Source organism: Prionailurus viverrinus, chromosome A2, assembly GCF_022837055.1.
Source record: "Prionailurus viverrinus isolate Anna chromosome A2, UM_Priviv_1.0, whole genome shotgun sequence".
Taxonomy (NCBI): domain Eukaryota; kingdom Metazoa; phylum Chordata; class Mammalia; order Carnivora; family Felidae; genus Prionailurus; species Prionailurus viverrinus.
Genome location: NC_062562.1, coordinates 144,595,897 through 144,621,336, shown reverse-complemented (window position 1 = coordinate 144,621,336; position 25,440 = coordinate 144,595,897). Strand labels below are relative to the sequence as shown.

General features: G+C 35.7%; 1 protein-coding gene across 3 annotated transcripts in view; it reads left to right on the top strand.

Annotated features, from left to right (window-relative positions):
* ZNF800 (zinc finger protein 800) overlaps positions 1-25,440 on the top strand; it is a 41,069-nt gene that overhangs the window by 13,057 nt on the left and 2,572 nt on the right. The window contains exons 4-6 of one of the 3 annotated variants that reach the window (XM_047843293.1): positions 2,762-2,905; positions 5,333-7,025; positions 8,255-9,766. In XM_047843293.1, the coding sequence (XP_047699249.1) occupies positions 2,762-2,905; positions 5,333-7,025; position 8,255 (1,838 nt within the window). In that variant the 3' untranslated portion in view covers positions 8,256-9,766. Of the gene's footprint in view, positions 1-2,761; positions 2,906-5,332; positions 9,767-25,440 lie in introns of those variants that run through there. The other 2 variants (XM_047843298.1, XM_047843290.1) reach the window with 2 other exon arrangements.

Below are 25,440 nucleotides of genomic sequence, written 5' to 3'. Positions count from 1 at the left end.
CTTCTCTTTCCTCTTTGAGCTTCCACTTCAATGGGAGTACAGAAAAATAATTACAAGATAGTGGAATAATATAGTATAGATGTACAGTGTGCTATGGGAATAGGGGTGAAGAATTCTTAAAAAAAACAGGAGCGATCAGAAGGCTTCCTGGAGGAAACAACTAACTTGGAATTTGAAGGATTGCTGGAAGTGAGCCAGACCAGGGAAATGGAAGATTGTTATAGGCAGAGAGAAAAACCTAGGTGAAGGCCTGAAAAGTGAGAGAGCGAGAAATTGGTGAACCTGTGGCTCTGAAAGAAATTTGATGTACCTGGATCAACACGACATGCTTGTGTCTGTGCATGTGCATGTTGATGTGTGTGTGCATGTATGTGTGTAGGTAGGGTGGGGTGGGTTGGGGGGAACATTTGTGAATGAGTATTAAGATTGATTGGTTCAGGTTAGAGCTAGAGACTTGTTTTAGGGGGATGTTTATTGGGAGCAGATATACACTCTACTGAATATAACTAGCTCTATAACTAGGACTAAATAAGAATCTATACATAGATATAGACTTTTTTATGGTTGAGAGAATCTTACAGACAAAGTGAGAGCTCTGATTTAAGGATGCAGTCTTATATTTTTAGCAGTAACTTTTTTATGTATAACCTCATACTTTCTATTTAAATCTTCAACTGAATTCTTAACATTAAACCTAGTTCAGGTTATTTTTGCATTGCTCTTCAATCTTTTTTGACTATCTTTAAAGGCAGAATTGAATCTTTAGTATGGGTCTAGCAGGTAATTTAATTTAGAATTGAAGTGTGCAAAAACTTTCTATGTTTTCTTTTTGCTTTACTACACTTAACTGTACTTGGGAATTATAGGTAGATCAAGTAGAGAGGTTTATCTAAAATATTTTTATCATTAGTCTACCTCTCATAGTTTGTCACTTAGGAGATTATGAACTAAATATGTTAGCAGTCTATTGTCAATATATTTTGTAATGTGAAGTGGAATAAAGTGTGTGTGTGTGTGTTTACTTTTATATAAAGAATATACTCAAGCTGTCCTCTGAATCTTTTTAAATTTGTGTTTTCTGATTTTGTGGTAATATGGTTTAGTGCAGTAAACATTGATTTGAATTTGAGAAATGGTGGAAATAATTTCATTATATATATATATTTTTTCCAGTAGAAACCCAGATGTGTAATTTAATTTTTCTGGGATTTAGGTTCATGTTTTCTTTCATGATTCTGTAAAATACGTTTGGTTTGGTTTGTTCATTTTACAAGGTGGATAGTAAAGTGTGTTTGCTCTTTAGTAGTCCCAGAGCTTAACAGAGTGTCAAGTGCTTGCTGAGTGATAGAACACTTTGCACCTAGATAGTCTTAAAGTTGTTTTTCTTTTTTTTTTTTAATTTTTATATTTTTTTATAACGTTTATTTATTTTTGAGACAGAGAGAGAGAGAGCATGAACGGGGGAGGGGCAGAGAGAGGGAGACACAGAATCGGAAACAGGCTCCAGGCTCTGAGCCATCAGCCCAGAGCCTGACGCGGGGCTCGAACTCACGGACCGCGAGATCGTGACCTGAGCCGAAGTCGGACGCTTAACCGACTGAGCCACCCAGGCGCCCCTTAAAGTTGTTTTTCAAGACACTTTTGTTTTTCCCTCTTTAGTTTAAGTCAATATCATTATCATCTTTTTTATTTGAGGAAATTAAAGGCTAATTAATTAGTAAAGCACTGCAGATCAATTTTGTCAATTTACGTGTGGCAAAACCTTGTAGGAAATAATGACAAAAGATCTTCTGTTTGTGTTTTATTCCTGGCGGATATTTTTACTTTAAAGATTAGATGCTTGTTGCCATTTATTTTTTTTTCTTGCCTTTTGACCTTCTGTCATAATGCTTAGATTCCCTAGATCTGTGGCATTTCTTCAACTTACCTTTATTGAGCATTGTGAGAGCTGAACACTTTAGTTGTAAATAAGACAGGTTTGGTTTTGGCTGCTTTGGTGTTTATAATCTAGTGGGGAAGACAGACTTTAAGTTAGTTTAAAGTGTAGAACTATCAGTATTTAATTAATTGTACTTGAAGTGAGTTTTTGAGGGAGAAAGAATTTGAATAAATGGATAGTGGTCTCAAGAGGCCTAAGCAAAATTCATGTTATGGATAAGGATTCTGTACTCTCACACTCAATGGCCAGAATTCCATATTGGCCTAGAACCTGAAGTAATTTGAGTTTTAAAAAAGTCACAGGCAGTCTTGGGACACAGTTCTGACTTTCTTTAAGGAATCAGGGGAAAATGTATTACAGAACTCCATCTTCATTTCACTGCAGAAGAGAGCTGTAGGAACCAGCCAGATACTTTGGCAGGGAGTAAAGGGGGTAGGGGAGGAAGGGGCATGTTTAATTCTTCTTTCCCATTCCAGATCTATTGAATCAGAATCTCTGGAGGTGGGTCATGTACATCTTTATTCCCAGGTCATTGTGATGATCAACCAGATGTTGGAGTGACTGTTGGGATATCCTAAGAATTGATTGGCTGCTGAATTAGAAAAAGAGTATCAGTTTTAGCTGTCATAATATTCAAATGATGATGCGATTTTGCTTAAAATTTAGTTTATAACTTAGTTCCGAATACACTATGGTAGAAGTTGGCAATGTCTGTATTTTATTTTCAAAGAGTAATTGCACTTTGGATTGTCAACAGTGGGTGCCCAGTTAAAAGTGCGTGTTAAAGTTATCTTTTGTGTTTTCTTTTTTTTTTTCCTTCAGGAACTAAACAACTTAAGCATATTTTATTAAAAGACGTGGACACTATTTTTGAATGTAAATTATGCCGCAGTCTCTTCAGAGGATTACCAAATTTAATTACCCATAAAAAATTCTACTGCCCACCAAGTCTCCAGATGGATGACAGTAAGTTTTATTCATATATTCAGTTATGCATTTTATAGTTAGTTAAGTATTCATATACTGTAGCTGTATGTTTGTGTTAAAATGGTATTGATAATTTAATGATGGAGAATAAAATTAAACACTCGACTTAATGTTTTATTCATTTTCTTAGATAGGTACTTTCATATGAGCGCTTTTTGCTTCGGTTTTTCTAAAGATATAGGAGGCTCGATTTATGAGTATATTTATTTGTATTAAAATACTGGGTATTGTTTTTGAATGTTTATGTAGACCAGATAGTATATATTCAGGATTTTTCTATGTTAAAATATGAGTGCTTGAAGGGACTATTGATATTTTTCATTTTCACTTCTTTAACAACTTTTTACATATGACTGTTAATTTACTAAGATTACTGTTAAGTAAATGAGGCTAGAAATAGGGCAAAGAATGAGTAAATGAGTTGATTTCTTGGGGATGGTGAAGAGCATTAAAAAATATTAATATTTCCATTTTTTTCTGGGTCTTGGTTTGAAGATTAGTTTTGTTCTCAGTTAAATTTATTTATAGATCAGTCATTTTATCAGAAATTAGATTGTCTTATAGGCTAGCTTGAGATCTGAAATAGCTTTATGTGACAGAGGCAGGTTGAGGCTAATAATGTCTTTGTGGAGCCACATGTTTGTTGGATTAAGTATACCGACCATGTACGATTAAGTATGCAGTATACATAATGGTATTATTTTCTTGCTATAAAGAACCGGTACAAGTTCCTTAAAATATTTTATTAAGTAATAGGTTACATTCATTATGTCTTGTTCAGGGGTTTAACTCTTTGCAGACTTACAAATTTACAGAATTTGTTTTCTCGGTTTGATACTATAGTTGCATTATAGATTTTGTGTACTTTTCAATTTAACTTTTTTGGGATGGGAATGAAATGAAAACTCCAAATATCTAAAGTACCACTTTAATTACTAGCATGAAGCTGATATAAAGTATATTATAGCACATAATTGAAACAAAAATTCCTCTATTTGGAAATTTTTCTTACCACTGTTATATCTTGCTATACTTGTTTTTAATCATTGAGATATAAATGAAAAGGCAGTCTATGGGGATAAGTTTTAAACCTGACCTTTTAATAATTGAAGTACTAGTAGAAAATTAGTTATTTCTGATAGTTATTTGCAATTTTTTAGTGTAGAGTTGACTTTTAGACATATAGATAAATGGATTTGTTGGATTATTGTGTACTTCTCTTGGCAATACTCACTCTAGAAATACTTCTGTGAAAGTGTTATCCTTCCTGTAGACACTCCTTTATCCATTTTAATTAGGAAGATCACTAGAAGAGCAATAGTGAATCATTTCTTGATTTCTTTTTTTTTTTTTTTTAATTTTTTTTTTTTTTCAACGTTTATTTATTTTTGGGACAGAGAGAGACAGAGCATGAACGGGGGAAGGGCAGAGAGAGAGGGAGACACAGAATCGGAAACAGGCTCCAGGCTCTGAGCCATCAGCCCAGAGCCCGACGCGGGGCTCGAACTCACGGACCGCAAGATCGTGACCTGGCTGAAGTCGGACGCTTAACCGACTGCGCCACCCAGGCGCCCCTCATTTCTTGATTTCTAAATGGATAGCCAGATTTGATGCTGTATTTGTGGCCAGATTTTAGAGTTGTGTGTGGAAACATAACTAGTGTTAGATAGCTCTGGGGTATATAATAGGAATATTTGGTTTCCCATAAGGGATGTAATTATTGTACAAATAAAACTAGCTCTGTTTTTTGAGTAAAAATCTATAGTTTTTAATCACTTGCTTTAATGGTATTGTGTCATGTTAAGAAAACATTGAATAGGACTGAGTTTAGCACTTCTATACATGTCATTCATATTTATATCGTACAGATTTTTCTTTTCCAATTCTATCAGATGTCTATACAAGTAGACTAGATTATTTATTATGGATTAAGTTAATAGGACTGCTGTTATGTTTCCTAAAAAAAGAATCACTTTTATATAGAATAGTACATTCTTCATGATGTTTTATCCATCTTGGGTTGTAAGAACTTTGATGTGCCTTTGCGAGCCTAAAAATTTTAGACTAAAAATTTGAAATACTGTTTTTATTGTTTAGGACACTCGTGTATTTGTATTAAGGGCACTTAGAAGTGGAAGTAGCTCTTCAGATTGCATTTATTCCTTAACATTTGTGTGCCATGATGAGATTTTAAATTAATTTTAGTTTAATTAATACTAATTTTTGTAAAACTACATTAAATGTATAAATTATAAAATACAGAAAAGTAGATAATGCTCTTATAAAAAAATACAAACCAGTAATGTAATAAGTTTTAAGGTAGAAGTTCATAATACAACTTTAAATATTAGAGAGCTAGAGTAGGCTAATTATTTCAGATTAAAATGTTGTTTTTTTTCTTAACAGACCTTCCTGATGTAAATGATAAACAAAGTCAAGCCATAAACGATCTCCTAGAAGCCATATATCCAAGTGTGGACAAGCGAGAATATATTATTAAGCTAGAACCCATAGAAACTAATCAAAATGCAGTGTTTCAGTATATTTCAAGGACTGATAATCCTACTGAAGTCACAGAGTCAAGCAGTACTCCTGAACAAACCGAAGTTCAAATACAGGAAACTAGCACTGAACAGTCTAAAACAGTACCAGTTATAGATACAGAGGTGGAAACTGTAGAGCCCCCTCCTGTTGAGATTGTTGCAGATGAAGTTGCACCTACATCTGATGAGCAACCTCAGGAATCACAGGCTGACTTGGAAACTTCTGACAATTCTGATTTTGGTCACCAGTTGATATGTTGTCTTTGTAGAAAAGAATTCAATTCCAGACGAGGCGTTCGTCGTCACATTCGAAAAGTACACAAGAAAAAGATGGAAGAACTAAAAAAGTACATTGAAACACGAAAGAATCCAAACCAGTCCTCTAAAGGACGCAGTAAGAATGTTCTAGTTCCATTAAGTAGGAGTTGTCCAGTATGTTGTAAATCATTTGCTACAAAAGCGAATGTAAGGAGGCATTTTGATGAAGTTCATAGAGGACTAAGGAGGGATTCAATTACTCCTGATATAGCAACAAAGCCTGGGCAACCTTTGTTCCTGGATTCTGTTTCTCCTAAAAAATCTTTTAAGACTCGAAAACAAAAGTCGTCTTCAAAGGCTGAATACAATTTAACTGCATGCAAATGCCTCCTTTGCAAGAGGAAATATAGTTCACAAATAATGCTTAAAAGACATATGCAAATTGTCCACAAGATAACTCTTTCTGGAACAAACTCTAAAAGAGAGAAAGGCCCTAATAATACTGCCAGCAGTTCAGAAATAAAAGTTAAAGTTGAACCAGCAGATTCTGTAGAATCTTCACCCCCTTCCATTACCCATTCTCCACAGAATGAATTAAAGGGAACAAATCATTCAAATGAAAAAAAGAACACACCGGCAGCACAGAAAAATAAAGTTAAACAAGACTCTGAAAGCCCTAAATCAACTAGTCCGTCTGCTGCAGGTGGCCAGCAGAAAACCAGGAAACCAAAACTTTCAGCTGGCTTTGACTTTAAGCAACTTTACTGTAAACTTTGTAAACGTCAGTTTACTTCCAAACAGAACTTGACTAAACACATTGAGTTGCACACAGATGGGAATAACATTTATGTTAAATTCTACAAGTGTCCTCTTTGCACTTATGAAACTCGTCGGAAGCGCGATGTGATACGACATATAACTGTGGTTCATAAAAAGTCATCCCGCTATCTTGGGAAAATAACAGCCAGTTTAGAGATCAGAGCTATAAAGAAGCCCATTGATTTTGTTCTAAATAAAGTGGCAAAAAGAGGCCCTTCGAGGGATGAGGCAAAACATAGTGATGCAAAACATGATGGCACTTCTAACTCTCCTAGTAAAAAGTATGAAGTAGCTGACGTTGGTATTGAAGTAAAAGTCACAAAAAACTTTTCTCTTCACAGATGCAATAAATGTGGAAAGGCATTTGCCAAAAAGACTTATCTTGAACATCATAAGAAAACTCATAAGGCAAATGCTTCCAATTCACCTGAAGGAAACAAAACCAAAGGCCGAAGTACAAGATCTAAGGCTCTTGTCTGGTGAGGAACAGTTACAGAGTTTTGCTTTTTTCCCCCCATCGAACTAAAAAAAATCATTTGACCATAATTTATAGCTGGTTCCATTTTAATACATGTTTGCTTCCATATATCTTATGGCATTGGGAACTGCAAGAGTAATGTGCATATTGCATTTACCTCTTCAGTGACCTTTATTCCAGTGGCTTGGGAACAAAAGTTAACTTCAGAACTTATCTTCCACAGGACAATGCATTATAGTTCTAGGTAGATGGCACAGGGTCAGTGCTTTCCTCTCAATGTTGTAAAATATATACGTTTATATTGGCTTATGTTTACAATAGAAGTCTTCTGTTTAACTAACTTTGCACAGGTTTAATTTGATTTAGTGACTTAGTCTACTAATGAATACATTGTAGGAAAAGTTAAATATATTAGAATGAATTTGTGAAGGCGATAATTATAGGAAAAAAGTCTTTTGAGGCACTGTAATTATTGTAAAAATTAATCTGTGACGGCTAAATAAAGTGCTGCACTAAGAAAAAGAAAATCCCCAAATTGAATTTAGAACAATTAGCATTTATTATTTATGTTTAACATAGTGCTTCCAGTCAAAGGGGGGAACTTGATAAACAAAAGTTTGGATTTTTTTTTTCCTTCTCCTTAGGAGTGTGTGTTAGTTACCGTTTTTAGTTTTGATCTGCGGAAAAAGTGATTATTTAGGTTCAAAATCTTACTTTTCCCTTTTTGTTTCAACAGACTTTTTGTGATCATTTCAACATAGTTAATATTATTAAGTAGGTTGTTTTTTTTTTTTAATTTTTTTTGTGGTTGTGCGTTGCAAGAAAAGGAAAATCCCTATTGGGAAAAAAAAATTTACTTTTTTAGAAGGTTTTGGAATAAATGTAGATTTTTAAAATGCAATATGAAATAAGGAGTAGACTCCCTCTACTTGGTTTTGCAAGTCTATCTATATTTTTAAAAGTTTACCTTCAGTACCTGTGTCCCCTGTATTAAGGCATTTAATATATTTAATTAGTATTAAATTAGTTTGGAATTCAGGTTCTAGGCAGTATACTTAGTTTGAGTACTGAGTAGGTTAAATGTTGTGATTTGAGTATCACACATGTTTTTATTTGTGTGGAAACTTGAGGTGAAACCATCCTTTAGAAGTGATTTACTGTTGTATAATTTTTAAAACAAGGTTTTATTGGTAAACTCAAAAGTGTTCATTTATTCCCATTTCTCCTCAGATAACTTCAAGTGATGTACGAAAAGGTTTGGAGTTCATTTTTGTGGAAAGACTTTAAATTGGTGTTAGAACCACTAAACGTCTTCAAATGGTACTATGAGAAAAAAAGGAAAAACATTTTCATAAATATTCGACTGTAACTGCTGTTTTCTGACTAAAATAATAACCATCTAACCACTTGTTTCTAAGGCACTGCCTCTTCCAGCACTTTCAAGTAGCTGTGACATTACATATTGTCATCACAGTCCATCAGCTAACCACCCTTGACCTTGTGCATTTGGTCTGCAGTTCCTACAAAAATGTTGCAAATTTTGTTTTCCAAACAATTTGTTGATTAAAGCGATCAACAACTTGAAGAATATATCACCACTGGTGATTTTTAATTGACAGAGACTTTATATCTTAGTGACTTTAGTTTTGTTTCACTTTATTTGGCAAAATTTTCATCTGAATTGTACAGATCTATTTCCTAGTGAGTGTATGTTAGGACCAAAAGAGAAATTAGTATCAACATATTATAAATATTTAGCCTACTAAGTATTTGTAATTATTTTTACATTCATTTATTTCTAACTTGTTCTCCAGCACTTAAATGTTTGAAAGTTTCATTCTAAAATATATTCAGCAGAAAGTTCCAGTTCATTTTCGTCCATGGATCATTATTTTTATTTGTCAACATCTGAGGTTTTTATGAAAATTAAACATTCCCCTTTTTTTCTTAAATTTTATACAAAGCACTTTAATAATAGATGCAACTTAATTTTTCAGTTTCTGTATATTTTTTTTTAAAGACCACACATTTACTAATGTTAGTATGAAGGTAGTAAATAGCTTACTGATATTTTATGGATGCAGACAATCCATGCACAACCACTTCTTATGATATTAGTTTAATTCTTTAAATATTGCTAAAAAAGGAAGATGGGAGTATAAACCCTGAAGTTTTTTCTCCCGAGTAAAATCTTAAATGACTACTTTAGATGATATTTGATTCCTACTGTAAAATTTGGAAAATAATGAATTCTTGTCCATTTTTGTAATCAAGATTTTAGGAAAAACAGAAGTACATCTATCTTTATGAAATATTGGGCAGGTTTTTGTGTATCAATATTTTGTACTTTTTAGGGAATATTTTATTTTTTAGTAATTTTTGTCAAATTATAATTTTAAAAGGTACAGCAGAGAACATACCATGTTTTTATATAGGTTCATACCTGTACTTAGGAGGGACCCTGTCCATCTATATACTTGTAAAAATTTTAAAGTGTTGAAGATCCACAAGGTCATAATAAAATGCTTCTATAGCTAGAAAAACATTTACCCTTCCCAGTGCTTTGCACTAAAATATACTGTGAAAGGAAACTAGAAAGACTGTAACTGTTGCTGGAAATGTTCTATATTGAATGTACATGCTCTTGTTGGAAAAATGTACTATATGTGATGGAAATAAACCAGACTCAAAATTATTTCAGCTAAATGTGCTTCAACAAAGGTGCATTGGTTGAAACTTAAATGTTTTATCAAATTTAAATTTATTCAGTGACTATGAGCAGCTACACTTGAATTATACCCTAATAGTTTTATTTTTAAGGATTAGAGTGATAATTTCTCTTTAATTTAAAAACAGATTTACTTTTCCACATATGGAAAACTTGTACTTCTATACCTAACTTTAATGATTAATATCATAATATATTTAGGGAACTAAATGTGTAGGTGGTATTTCATTTATAAACCATCTTCATTAGTTGCACATTATTAAATCTGTATGTTTGACTTTTGCAAGGTGTTATCTTTTATACATTCTTACACACAAGACATCTTCCAAAGATACATTCCAGACTTAAGTACCTACAACCAGTGGAAAGATAGGAGTATTCCTAAAAAGTTTGGGGGTAGTTCTTTGCTACAGCCTCTCATCTATATGTCAGCCTATTGTTCTCTACTTTACTTGTTAAATACCATAGGGAATAAAGAAAAATAGCCTGATGTTGATGGAGGGGAGCCCAATTACTGGAATTCCTTTATTTCAACTCCCCTATTTCCACAATACTATTCATAGTTTGTCTCCACCCATAACTCTAGGCCCACAGAGCAGGAATTTAGAAGGAGGAATTGAGGGTTCCAAGGACTGTCAAAAGGTTTCATCTGGGTCATAGAGGAAGAAATAGAACTATGTCAGGATGCATCTGTCTAAATTAGAATTGCCTAGAGAGATTGGGAATATTTTATCATAGTAGCCAAATCAATGGATCATGGCAGAGAGGAGTTAGAGGCTAAACAAGTTTAGAGAGGTGGAATGAACAAGTAAGTTACTAGATGTTCTTTGTTCTTCCTATTTCTTTCTGGTCTTCATCTTTATTTTTTGGTTTTATTTTGATTCAGGATCTGTCTTCTCAGAGGCTGAGGCTTGAGACTCTTAAGGAGAAGAGTCCTAGGAAATTTGTGGCAGAAGCTTTTCTGCATGCAAATATAAGCAAATATTTGTAGCACTTTTTGTTGTGGGGAGGAGTAGTTAAGTAGGTAAAGAACCATCAGAAACTGCTTATTTTATATTAAAACCTATCTTTGGCTACCAACTATATCTACCTTTGCTATTATTTGATCAATCAAGAGTTTTCCTGTAGAATTCAACTCCTTGTTTCCTGAGATACCTTCCATACGTCGTAAGTGTGGTGGAAGAGGAAAAACAATGAAAAGTATGGCTTGCATTTCAACTTCATAAGTTTGGGTAGTGCAAGTGAGAGCTGGATGAGGTATGGCTGACACTGGGCAGGTGTTTATTAGAACATGGAGATATATACCTTGAATGTATGATAACTTTTTCTTTTCATGTCTCTGTTTCCCCCTCTTTCCTCCCAACTTCAGGAAGAAAGCCTCCTCTTGAAGAATATATATATTCTTTATTCTTGTAGAACATATAAATTCTTGGCCTACTTTTGTACATATGAGCTGAGTTTTTGGCTTGTATTATTGAAAAGTACTTCACTTTTCTTAGGGATATGTATTTGTTATATTGCTTTATGATCAATAGGCTGTTCTACTCATTTTGCTTGAAAGAGCCCATGGATGCAGTAGCAGGGAATTTTGTGGTCTTTCTAGGGCTTGAGTTTACCAATAGGTGTTATGGCAAGAAAGTATTGAGATAGACACAAGTGGCTATCATTTCCTATTGTGAAGTTGGAAAAGATGTTTTCAAATAGCATGACCTCTGAAAAAGAAATGCTTCTTAAACTTTAGAAATTAGGTTTCCAGGTTTCCTATAGTGGCCAATGGAAGTATTCTCGATCTTTAGTTAGGAGTTTTAGAAGTTACTTTTTTTAATGGAATCCATAGATTACCAGGATTATGATTTAGCTGTGACTCTAAGAGTTGATCTGAAGCTGAGCTCTAAGATACGTGTAGCAAAATGTTGGCTGTTGTATTATACAAAATCCTTCTGTACTCTGTGCTATTCTTTCCCTCTTCTTCAACTTTAGAAACCTAGGGATTAGAAAGAAGTGAGGATCAGCAGTTTTAAGAATGGCTGTTGTTTGGTTTCTAAGGAATTAGGCACATGATATAACGTAGAATAAAACATGTTTCACTTAAACTCACCTGCAATTATTTTGACTTTTCTAACTTTCAAATTCACTCCTGTCTCCTAGAATTTGTTTCTGTACTATTTTACTCTGAGTTCTCTTCTGAATCTCTGGCTTTTCTTTTTTTTTTTTTTTTTTTTTTTTTTTTTTTTTTTGCTTCTCTACCAAGTACCAAGATAGCAAAAATGTTTTTTGAGAAGGTAAGAGGGTGGAAAGTCAGCTCATTTCTTCCTGAATATTTGTCATTCTAAATTTGATTTGTCAGGCTTATTATTTCTTTTCAAACTGCTTCTTCTGCATATATTCACCACCATGCACCCCCAAGCAGAGGTGAACTTAATGAAGACCATAGTTGTGTCTGGTTGGGAAAATGCCTGAAGGTGGAGGTTTTACTGTTTGTGCCCACTCAGTAGAGTTAATTTGCTTGATTGTTTATATTTGAAGTCAGGGACTATGTCTTGATAATTTTGTTTAGTGCCTAGCACATTTTCATGTATACGCAGGCACTGTGAATAAAAACTTGATATTCAAGTGAGTGGTAGCTTTTTCCATCTCAGAATCGTGCTGTCATATACTTTGAGACTTCGGGTTTTAGTTTCATAAACTTTTAATGTTTGTTTATTTTTGAGGGAGGGACGGAGAGAGAGAGACAGGCAGACAGGCAAAGAGGGAGACAGAGAATCTGAAGCAGGCTCCAGGCTCTGAGCTGTCAGCACAGAGCCTGACGTGGGGCTTGAACTCATGGACTGTGCGATCATGACCTGAGCTGAAGTCGGACGCTTAACCGACTGAGCCACCCAGCTGCCCCATCATTTCATAAACTTTTATTATTTCAATATTGATTTTACTTATTTTAGAAAATGCTGCCAGTACTAAGATGATATTTTGTAATAATAAACAGAACTCTTCATATTAGATAACAATAATGAGTATTCATGGAGTGCTGACTGTATGCCAAGTACTCTGCTATCCTTTACATGCATAATGCCCCTCATCGACCAAGAAGACCCACCAATAAGATCCACCAGTAAGAACTGTTACTTCATTATCTCCGTTTTATAGAATTCTGAGTTTCAACGTAGAATTGTGATTTACTTAAGTTCACATAGCTAGGGAATAACAGAATTGAGACTTGACACTAGGTCTTGACTACGAAGCATGTGCTCTTAATCCGTGCACGTTACATTTGCACATTGTACTGTTTACAAAGCACATCTACCACATTACCTTTTTGGCAGCTTAGTGTAATGATCTGGAGCTAGATTAGTTGGTGAAATTTTTGTATCCACACATTATTTCCTGTGTGGCTTTGTACTAGTTACTTAATCATTCTGTGTCCTAGTTACCTCATCTGTGAAACGGGGATAATATCTACCTTATGGGGTTCTGAAGATAAAATGAAAAATACGTGAAACATTTAAAGTAGTGCTTGGCATGTTACAATAAATGTTGGATATGGTTACCGTAAGTGATTTTCATAGCATTGGAAATGTGTAATGTTTTTATTACCACTTAAAGTTTAGATTGAAATGGGTGCATTAGAAGAGAACTTTATTGCTACACATCAGATTTTAACTCTTGCTTTGTATTTAATTGGGACAATGAAGACAACCGACTGTATTATTACTTGCTGTCAATTTTCTTCTGATCAGATATTACTAGTTTACCATTCTCATAAATTTTTCACTCATCTTGAAAAAAGGTATTAGGTAGTTTTAAGCACATTCATTTTAAGTTTGGCTTTGTTTTTATGGTTACTCCCCAGAATAATCCATCTGTCTTAAAATTCTTATTAGTATCTGTCCCATCACACAAAAATTTTATTGTTGGTCATGTGCAGAATATTGACATGGAGCTAATATTAATTGATTAACATAGCTGAAACATTTCTGTAAAAGTATATATGCAGTACTATTTTGAGAGAAAGCTTCAGTTATGGAATGAGTAGATTCTTCAGGAGAGCATGATTTGGGCTAAGTCAGGAATTTCTTGGGTAAATGTGTCATGAAGAGGTAAGAAGTGGTACTTTCAAAAGTCTTGCCCCTGGTAGTCATTAGTGGCAGTACTCCAAATTTCACTGAGGCCCAAGTACTGTTAGATTATCTGCCGAAAGGGTTTACGCACATACCCAATTGTTCCTGCTTTTACTTTTTTAACAGTAAGATAATGATTTTAGGAACTTTTGTATTTAGGAACTTGTATAATTTGCAACACCAGAGAACGTTTGTCCCTAGGTTTGGATGAACCTTCGTATTCTGAACTTCAGATCAAGTGCTGGAGTTCCAGCGCCTGTGTTGTATGGCTTCTTAGTGATGCTGATACTCAAATACTTGTGTCAGGTATCTGGAGCATATTCCTGGCACACAAAACACTGTGATGTGTAAGGCATAGAATGATAATGCTTGAAAAAATAGCCAAACCAAAATAAACCAAAAAACAAAAACAAAAACAAAACCCTCACTTTGAATGCTTGAGCAATAATAACATGAAGCTATCCGGGTGTCCTGCTTTATATAATCTCATTAGCACTTTCAGTACAAGAGTGTGTAATGATGTTACGTCGAGAGGAAAAGTTATTACACCAAAATGAACCCTAAGTGCATGGAACTGTTATTACAACTCAGGTTTTGAATATTCGTTTTTAATCTCTGCTATCTGTGGGATTATACTGAAAATAAATTAGCTCTGAGAAATGGAACTGTGGCTTTTAGTCAGACTTTCTAAGCTGTGCAAAAATATTTTTTTAAAGAAGTTTGAGACTCTTCTTGCATAGATTGGGCCTTTGGTAAACCTGAACCCCAAAATACCTGTTAGGTGTGACTAGTGGCTTTTATTTTGGATGGAAGGAAAAAGCAAGGGATACTTTTCTTCTAAGAAAAAAATAGTGAAGCACTAGGAAGATATTGTATGCACAAGTGATTGAATTATGTGAGAAAATACTTTTAGGGAAAGGATTTTTATGTCATTTCCTTGAATTTTTGACATAAGTTGTTAGGGGCTTTTTATAAAAGCTTCTGTAGGAGAGTGGCTATGTCATTTTCAAGCCTTTTGATCATTGGAGATTTGTTGAATTCCTTGAAGTTTAATGTGCTGGGCATTTGCAGATGATTGAGACTTTCTGAGCTTCTTTGTCCTTTCCTTTGAATGGGCAGGCTTCAAGGTGATAAGATAGTCTAATGAGAGTGTCATAAAGATGGTCAAAAACATAGTGAAATTTATGCATAATTTTCAGTATATCGTCAAGTTAAACTTTTTCTGAAACATTTTCACATTTTTCCAATTTGCCCTTTCTTTGCTTGTCCATCGTGACTAGTCAACTGTTGTTGCATATGATTATGAGAGAACAAAATCACTTATTTGCCATAAAATGTGGACATAAACAGATTATTGTACACACAGGAGGAAGAGATGATTTTGTTTCCTGTAGCCCCTTGGATCTCTTTTTAATCTTTAAGTGCACAATTGTAATGATATAAATTGTTAAATTTAAAGGTTTAAGATACATCTCTGAAGCCCCCCCCCTTTTTAAAAACGGTTAACTAGAGCAAAGTAACAGTGTAACACTGTGTCTTCAAATCACAGATGCTACAAGATGGAACTAAGACCCACAATGCTTAGATTACCACCCACCCAGTTTGCCTTGTCATCTAATTGCAGCTCTGTTGAGTGTATGTGCACTCATATATAAAAATACTGTGCCATGCTTTATTTTATTTTATTTTATTTTATTTTATTTTATTTTATTTTATTTTATTTTATTTTATTTTATTTATTTTATTTCATTTCATTTCATTTCATTTCATTTCATTTCATTTCATTTCATTATTTATTTTTGGTTGCAAGCAGAGTTTTACTTGGTCTGTAGCTAGTAATGAAAGGCTTATTAGAAAGCGTCATGTGGGAAAATAAGGGAGATTGAAACTGGCTTCACCATATAGATTTCAACTAGGTGTTAACAGAACCTGGAAAAAGTCAATGCAGCTGTAGTGACTGGGTATGGTCCTCTTCGCAGCAGCAGTATTCTCTGCTGTTATCGCCCTTCTCAGACTCTGTTTTTACTTTTTATTTTTAAACTAATAACCTTATTCTGTATCTTTTCAATGTGGTTATAACTGCCTCATTACTTCTGCTGCCTGCCTTCTCTGCTTTTCAGCTACTTTCCATATAGCTCGTAAGAAAAAAAATCTGATTAAGTTAGGTTTATTCCCTGTCGGGCAAATCTCCCATGCCAGGTCTTTTCATCGGTTGCTGGCCATAAGTTGCTCTTCATAGATTGGCTGCTTTTGGGATATGTGCTCCCCCATTGCTCCTGTCATTGGTGATCACGGTGGCAGAGTCAGTGGCATAAAACCTATTCCTGAACCCAGTAAAAGGAATCTTGGTGGGAATCTTTTAAAAGAGGGATCTGGATAGTTCTGGAATGTAATCTTTCCAGTACACATGATTAGATAGAATTAGATAAAGGGGATTAAGAGTACTCTTCCTGAGGGGCGCCTTGGTGGCTCAGGCGCCTGGGTGACTCAGTCGGTTGAGCGTCCGACTTTGGCTCAGGTCATATCTCGCCGTTCATGAGTGCAAGCCCCACGTCGGGCTCTGTGCTGACAGCTCGGAGCCTGGAACCTGCTTCGGATTCTGTGTCTCCCTCTCTCTGCCCCTTCCCCACTCATGCTCTGTCTCTCTCTGTCTCTCAAAGATGAATAAACGTTAAAAAAAAAAAAAGTACTCTTCCCGGGATGAGCACTGAGTAATGAATAGAATTGTTGAATCATACTGTACACCTGAAACTAATATAACACTGTATGTTAATTATACTTCAGTTAACAAAGTCAGAGTTGGTAGGTACCAGATTTGTGGTGTTAATCTGTCTTGCTCTAAAAAAAATAAACTAAAACTAAAAAGGTGATAGAATTAAAAGTAACCTGGGACTTTGAGTGTTCTGTCAGTGCAGCATCAGTCCTTTCCATCCTGAGAAAATGTGGAAAAGAGTTTCCTAATCAGCGTCTGCAGTTCCTTTTCTGAACTGCCTGGTGCTGTTTCCATCTTCAGCTTTGCAGATTCATAGAAGTTTTCACTCTGAAAGAACCATTACATCTCCTGTACCAGTGTCTTAGACCATTCTGTCAATTGCTGCTGCTTTCCACACACCTCCATTTATGCTGTATGGTTTGAGTTGGTGATTTAGTGAGCCCTTTAAGTATTGCTTCTGTTTTTCTACTTGTATTTTCCATGTTTGGGTTCACTCTGCAATAGCTGTTTTATATCTTCTCATTCATTCCTTCAATGACACATACCGTTGGTTGAGTGGCCATCATGTGCCTGGTACTATTCCAGTCTTTTGGGGAAACAGAATCGTAACAGTGGTTAAAGCATGGATTTTTAAGAATGATGCAGACCTGAGTTCAAGTCCTGGCTCCTTTACTTGCTAGTTACTTAATCTTTCTAAGCTTGAGTTTTTGTCTGTAAAATGATAATATTAGAACTACCTTATAGGTAGGTTTGTTGTGGGAATTTATACAAATTTAGTGATATATTGTATTTTATATACTCAGCACAATGCGTGGCTCAAGTAAGAGCTCAATAAATATGCATTATTACTGTTGTAGTAATCACTAAAATTATTATCAATTTGCTCTGAAATACTTTCTAGCACTCAGTGTCTGGTTATCTTGCTTTGCTATTTGTGGTTCGTTGCCTTTTTGTTGGCATTAATCCAACCGTTTAATGAAAAGTCAGATGTAACATCCGTGATAAACCCAAGATACCCAGCAGTTTATTAAGATAAAACATACTTTTTATGGTCTTTAATCTGCTGCCACTTTTAATAGCACCTTCTGCTGATTGTTAAAGAATTTGTTGAACCTTTCATATAATTTTGCTTCTCTGTGGCTGTTTTATAGAAGCATGTATAGTTTGAGTATAGAAACTCAAAGCAGCTTTTGGTTTTATTCTTTTGTTGTAAACATTAGGCTATGGGTACATGAACATACTCTGAATTTACAAGCAAGAATTATGTCTTCTATTTGCATCACCAGTGCCTCACAGTGTAGTTGGCATATAACAGGTGCTTAGAGGATGTTGAAGGAAGGAAAACGGAAGGCAGGAACAGGACATCAGGGATCTTCAGGCTTATCATTAGTCCACAAATATACCTTTGCTTTTAAGCTTCCTTCCCATTACATCATCTTCTGATCTGTATAGTTTCTCTACCTGTGAGCCCCTCTCTGTTTCTGTTACTGCTGGCTTCTGTTGCCTGCCTTCTTTGTGTGAACCTCTTAGCTTCTGCCATTGCTACTCAGTGATGGTGACAGATTCAAACTCATGGCAGTGCTGTATTGACTGTATATGCTGTAAGTAATCCATAATCAATTGCACACTGTATGGATGCACATTCAGTGATTTTTTTGGCTGGTTCTTTTAAAGGTTTACTTTTGTTTAATTCATGTTTATTGAATTCTTTGAAATTCAGCTCACATTTCACTTCCTATTCCATTCCCAGATCTCAACAAAAAGCAGGCAACTAATTGTTGATATTAGTTGTTGATATTGCTGCTTCTGTCATTTGTGTAATCTTAGAAATTGGGATTGATTAGTTATTTTGTTTATGTAATTCTCACATTGCCTACTTTAGAACTTTTGCACTGTCCTTAAAGCCTCCAGCTGTATTTTTGTTCCCTTGGTAAGAAGCAGCTTAGCCTGTATCATGGCAAAAGGTAGAGACATTTCTTTATGCTCCCCTTCTGCATCACACTTACTTTCTTGTCTTCTATTCCTTCTTTGATTCTTTGCAGAAAGAAGTGTTCTTCTTTTCCAAGTCCAACACTTCTGCCCTTTTTCCCCCAAGACCTTCTTTCAACAACCCTCCTCTCTTTTCCCCTCCCCATCTTCTGTCTTCCTTTCCACAAGCTTCTCCCCCTCAGCCCACAAATCTGCTCAAATTCCTTTCAGCCAGAAAGTAAACTTTACCTATATACTACCTTCAATCTAGTTACTGCCATCTGTTCCTGCTTCCTTTCACTGTCAGGCTTCCACGTGCTTTCATACTGCTCTGTTTTAGCACCACTTCCACTATAACTTTGTATGTCCTTGTCTTCCTTCTCCTTTAGACTATAAAGCTCTTAGATATGTGTGTTGATCACCATTGATTCCTCAGGGCCTAGGACAGTTTCTGGTCCATAGTAGGCATTCAGTAAATATTTGTTGAATGAATGAACAATATAGTGCCATGCCTATACCACTCACTTGTGAACCATCTGCAATTTTTTTCTACACCTACATTTTTATTAAAAGTTCACTTGAAGGACATCAATGCCCACATAAATGCTACATCTGGTGGTTTCTCGCTTTTCATCATTCTTGACCTCTTCATGACCATTAATACTTATAAATTTACTTTTCCCAGATTTTTACGGTCACTTATAACTGGGTCACCTTGGGATAATCTCAGCATGGTATGGCATCAAAAACAAACAAACAAACAAACATCTTTGTTTCCAAAAATCTTTGGAAAATAATGAACCTATTTACTATTTTACAGAAATTTCATAAGGAGATAGAAAGGTACAATTACATAAAGCTTAAATCCTCATACAACTTGGCAGCTTCCTCCAATCTCTCTTCTGTAACATTTCTTCCAAACCATTCTGTGAACTTCCTATCCAAAACCCCTTGACCACTTTTCCCATCTTTATTTTCGTCTAAGAATAACTTTCCAGTTTAAATCACTTTAGCCTCTCAGGTTTTTCCAGTTCTTTTCATACCCATTATCCTGCTCAGGATTCTAAAAGTCTAGGAACATTCTCTTGATTTCATCTGGTTTGCCGTTACTAACTTTGCATGATTTTGCTTAATCTTGAAGCTTTAGATCAGACACTATGTCCTCCAGTGAGTATTTCCTGACTTCCAAAGTTTGGCTAGGTTTCCCCTGAGTATGTTTCTATAGAACCTCATCAATAACTATATTGAAATGATCTATTTGTGCCTCTTTCTTAGACTATAAGCATCTTAAGGGTAGGGCTCCTATCTTTTCTTCATACCCCTGGCATCTTATAATGCATCTGGAACATGGTGGATGTTAATAAATATTTATTGAACTGATGCTTCTGTGAACGCTGAGCCTTTCTTGCCTTTGGCATTTGTTAGTAGGCCTTTAAATGTGGATCAAACTTTCCTGAGTCCTTTTTCTTTTTTTTATACCGTCTCAGTGATTTCTTTACTTCCAGAGCATCAGTTATCATTTCTGTGAAGATGACCCCAAACCTGTTCTCTAGCCTGGCTGTTCTCCTGATTATAAGACCATTTGATTTCAAAGTTGCATGTCAGACATCTCTATAAAATGTTTCTCCAGTATCTTAAATGCAACAAAAACTCAGTAAACCAAACTTGTTATCTTCCCTTTAAACTTGTTCCTTCTTTATGTGTTCCCTGTATCAATTCTTCACACTCCTACCCTCCCAGTTGCCTAGACTAATTAGAATCCTAGGAAATACCTGGACTTTTTTTTTTTTCTTTCTCTCACACTCTTCACGTAATCAGTGATCAACGCCTGTTCATCTTTCCTGTGACTGTTTTTTACATTTGGCTCTTCCTTGCCATCTCCATCTTTAGTAGTTTAGTTTGGACTCTTATCTCTTCCCTACACTATTGTATTAGTCTTGTAACTGACCTCCTCTCTAATCTGTCTTCCATGTTGCTGTCAGAATTATCTTCCTAAAACACAGATGTGCTGTTACTGTATGTTCCTTACTTGACTGATTTATTCATTCTCAGGTGTCAGCTTGTCACTTCTAAAGAAAGACAACCTAAAGTATGTCTCCCTTGTAATTCTGTTTCATATTCCTTTCCTACTTGTCATCTAATACAGTTTGTAATTATGCTTGTATTTGTGCATTGACTTGTTTAATGTCTGTCTTCCCAGTGGAGAAATTTATGTAAGAGACTGAGTGAGGATAGTTATGTAGACCCTGCGCCTAGCACAATACTCAGGACATGGTAATGCTTTAAAAATATTTGTTGAATGAGTGGATGAATGATAGCTTATCAGTATAGGCAAATAGGAGATAGCAAAGGCAGAGAAGTTACAGGGTCCTAGAATCTTCTACATCCTCATAGACCTTCGTCTATAGTTCCAGTTTTTCTTTAATAGTAATGGGCTTCTCCCTTCTGTCTATTGCATTTATTTCCATGAGGATGGGAGTCAGCAATTACCCCACACTCACACTAATGCTGATGTGACTGCAGTTGATTTGGGGGCCACTGGGTGGTGGCAGCTAGATTTGTTTACCCGGTATTGATGCATAGGTGGTGCCCTAGGCATGCAGGCAAACAGGTATTTGCTAGGTTGAATTAACCCAGATTCCCTTTTAGCTCCTTGAGTGATGCAAGCCTTTATACCACATGTTAATTAAAGTATTTATTACTTGTAGGACTAGTTGTATTTGAAATGAGGTGTTTATTTGCCTTTTAAAGATTGAAGATTTCAATTGAACGAACTTTCATTGAATAGAAGCTGAATAAATCATTTGAAAATATCATCTAGGGGTAGGTCAGTAATAATAAGCAAATTAAACTTTTTGTCCACCCTGTGAGGCCTGCCCAGGTATCAAAAATCAAGGAATTTTATAAGTATTCTTCAGATTTTACTATTTCATAGATTGACTAGCTTCATCCATTCAGTAGGCATAAAGAGCTCCTGCCTTGTGTAAGGCACTGATTTAGGTGCTAGGGTTACAGAGGTAAGAAACCGTTCTTCGTCTTTTTTTTTTTTTTTTTTTTTTTTTTAATATATGAAATTTATTGTCAAAATGGTTTCCATACAACACCCAGTGCTCATCCCAAAAGGTGCCCTCCCCAATACCCATCACCCACCCTCCCCTCCCTCCCATCCCCCATCAACCCTCAGTTCTCAGTTTTTAAGAGTCTCTCATGCTTTGGCTCTCTCCCACTCTCCTCTTTTTCTTTTTTTTTTTTTTCCTTCCCCTCCCCCGTGGGTTTCTGTCAAGTTTCTCAGGATCCACATAAGAGTGAAAACATATGGTATCTGTCTTTCTCTGTATGGCTTATTTCACTTAGCATCACACTCTCCATTTCCATCCATGTGGCTACAAAGGGCCATATTTCGTTCTTTCTCATTGCCACGTAGTACTCCATTGTGTATATAAACCACAATTTCTTTATCCATTCATCAGTTGATGGACATTTAGGTTCTTTCCATAATTTGGCTATTGTTGAGAGTGCTGCTATAAACATTGGGGTACAAGTGCCCCTGTGCATCAGTACTCCTGTATCCTTTGGGTAAATTCCTAGCAGTGCTATTGCTGGGTCATAGGGTAGGTCTATTTTTAATTTTCTGAGGAACCTCCACACTGTTTTCCAGAGTGGCTGCACCAATTTGCATTCCCACCAACAGTGCAAGAGGGTTCCCGTTTCTCCACATCCTCTCCAGCATCTATAGTCTCCTGATTTGTTCATTTTGGCGACTCTGACTGGTGTGAGGTGATATCTGAGTGTGGTTTTGATTTGTATTTCCCTGATGAGGAGCGACGTTGAGCATCTTTTCATGTGCCTGTTGGCCATCCGGATGTCTTCTTTAGAGAAGTGTCTATTCATGTTTTCTGCCCATTTCTTCACTGGGTTATTTGTTTTTCGGGTGTGGAGTTTGGTGAGCTCTTTTTAGAGTTTGGATACTAGCCCTTTGTCCGATATGTCATTTGCAAATATCTTTTCCCATTCCGTTGGTTGCCTTTTAGTTTTGTTGGTTGTTTCCTTTGCTGTGCAGAAGCTTTTTATCTTCATAAGGTCCCAGTAATTCATTTTTGCTTTTAATTCCCTTGCCTTTGGGGATGTGTCGAGTAAGAGATTGCTATGGCTGAGGTCAGAGAGGTCTTTTCCTGCTTTCTCCTCTAGGGTTTTGATGGTTTCCTGTCTCACATTCAGGTCCTTTATCCATTTTGAGTTTATTTTTGTGAATGGTGTGAGAAAGTGGTCTAGTTTCAACCTTCTGCGTGTTGCTGTCCAGTTCTCCCAGCACCATTTGTTAAAGAGACTGTCTTTTTTCCATTGGATGTTCTTCCCTGCTCTGTCAAAGATTAGTTGGCCATACGGTTGTGGGTCTAGTTCTGGGGTTTCTATTCTATTCCATTGGTCTATGTGTCTGTTTTTTTGCCACAGTTCTTCCTCTTAAGTATCATTGAAAAGAACAAATTATAAGGACACACAGAAGTGCAATATTAAGGCACACTGAGGAGTTGGGGAAGGCTTTTCATAATTCCTAAATTCATTCTTGAATTGCGTTTTGAAAGAGGCAGAAAAATTTCCAGGTGGGTACAGACACATGAGACCACACGTAGACCAAGAGAAGATGAGACAGAGTGATGGCCAAGTCAAGAAAGATCTTATGTACCAAGTAAGTAGTTTGAATCAAATTTTCAAGATTAAGGGTAGTTATTGAAGGATTTTAAGCAGGGGTATTTGATAGCATTGAGGAGATTGAATTGGGATAGAGAGTAAGATTTGTGGTGGGGAAATCAAATAGAAGCCACTTTTAGAAATCTAAATAGGAAGTGATAAGGGCCTAAATTTAGGTAAGGCAATGAAACTGAGGAGACAGATATGGACACTATAATTATTTCAGAAGTGTAATTTTCCAGGCAGTGGAGATGAATAAGGAATGTGACTGCCAGGTTTGGGAATATTGGTTGGGCAGGTGGGTCAGTCCATTCTTCAAGGTAGGAAACATAGGAGGAGGAACATTTTCTGGGGAGAAATGTTGAATTAAAGTTTAGATGTGTTGAGTTTGAGATGCTTATGGGACATCTCACTGGAGATGCTTAGTAGGACTAGGAGATACAGACTGGAGGTCAAGAGAGAGATTTGTCCAGAGACGAGATTTATGAGTCATTAGTGCACATATATTTTAAGCCATAGGTTATGAAGAGGTTGCAAAGAAGGATAAATACCCTCCGCATATCATACTATTTCTCACATTCTTCTGGTTTAGTGTGTAAGTTAGGTTGCTGCCTTTCTATTTCAGTTTTTCATTTGGGAAATGATGTTTGACTAGCACTGATTCTCTGCTCCAACCACTGCCACTCTCCACTGCCATTTATACAGTCTATAATGTAACTTATATTTGATATTACTCTAAGAAATGCTGGATAATTAAATTGTAACACTATTAGGCAATGTGAACTAATTTAGAGGACTTTAAAAAAATCTGTAAGACCTATTTTAAAAGATTATTTTTAGAAAGGAAATAACCTTCTTAAAATAATAAAACAACCTGTTAGTGTTCTGAGACTGAACAAGATGTGTTTGTTGAGTTCCATACCTTTCATATGTTCGGGATTTGTTTGTGATTTAGTCCCTGTGCTTCTGATCAAGGCAGAAACTATTTCTGAAAACTAGGAGGAAGCCATGTCACTAAACTAATAGAATCTGACATAATCCATATGATAAACTTAATTTAGTATCCACAGCCAGATTCTAAGGGGGAAAATATGCTATTAAATATTGAACAGATGATTGAAATATATTGATTTTATTTTGCCAAGCTACATTTTTTTGGATGGGTCAATATTTAAGATAACAGTTAAAAGCTAGGTCCTGCACTGTCATATATGTTCTTGTGGCCCTCACTGGTTTTTCCCAATTTCTTTTCACTTCTTTCTGAAGGGAGAACCTAACAACGGAACTTTAGATCTTGCCATTTAGATAGCCGCTAGAATTCTCCACAAGTGGAGGTTTTTGTCCCTTCAGAACTGACATGGAACAATCTGTTCACCTGGCACGGACCAATGGATGTTGAGGAGAGTGTGTAGAATGAGTTTTAAGAAGTCAGCCCTGCTTGGGGCTGAAAGTAATGACGTTGTACTGTAAACCATTTGAGCTATCCAACTTTTGATTAACTTTTAAAATCTGCCTTTGAAGGGAAGGATTCCTGGGAGACTTTCTGTGTCAGGTTTTAATAGAGTAAATTTATGGATGAGTTAGGACCCTTAAAAACTAAAGTCAATAATAGAAATGCTGACAGACTTGAACTAGAAGAGGACAGCTATAATAAAACAACATTTTATTATAACCTTATAATCTATAGTAAAATGGGGGGGGGAACATTTAAAGTTTTCTGTTCTAATGTTTTGAAAATGGTTTCATTTTCTTGTTATTTGAACTTTAATAATGGGCATTAGCATAAACTGAATATCCATGTCAAAACAAGGTACATTGCCATAGCATAGAATTATTTTAAAGTGTTTTTTTTGGTAATGTTTATTTATTTTTGAGAGAGAGAGACAGGGTGAGTAGGGGAGGGGCAGAGAGAGAGGGAGACATAGAATCTGAAGCAGGCTCCAGGCTCTGAGCTGTCAGCACAGCCTGACGCGGGGCTCGAACCCATGAACCATGAGATCATGACCTGAGCCGAAGTCCGATGCTTAACCGACTGAGCCACCCAGGCGCCCTGTGTAGAATTATTTTAAATCATAAACTTTTAAGACTTGTTTCAAATCTTTTTTTCTAAATAAATTTGTTTCTAAACATTGCTTTTTTTTCAATATACCCATTTTCACCTCAGTAAGTCACTAAAAGATTATTGAATAAAGGTATTTCGGCA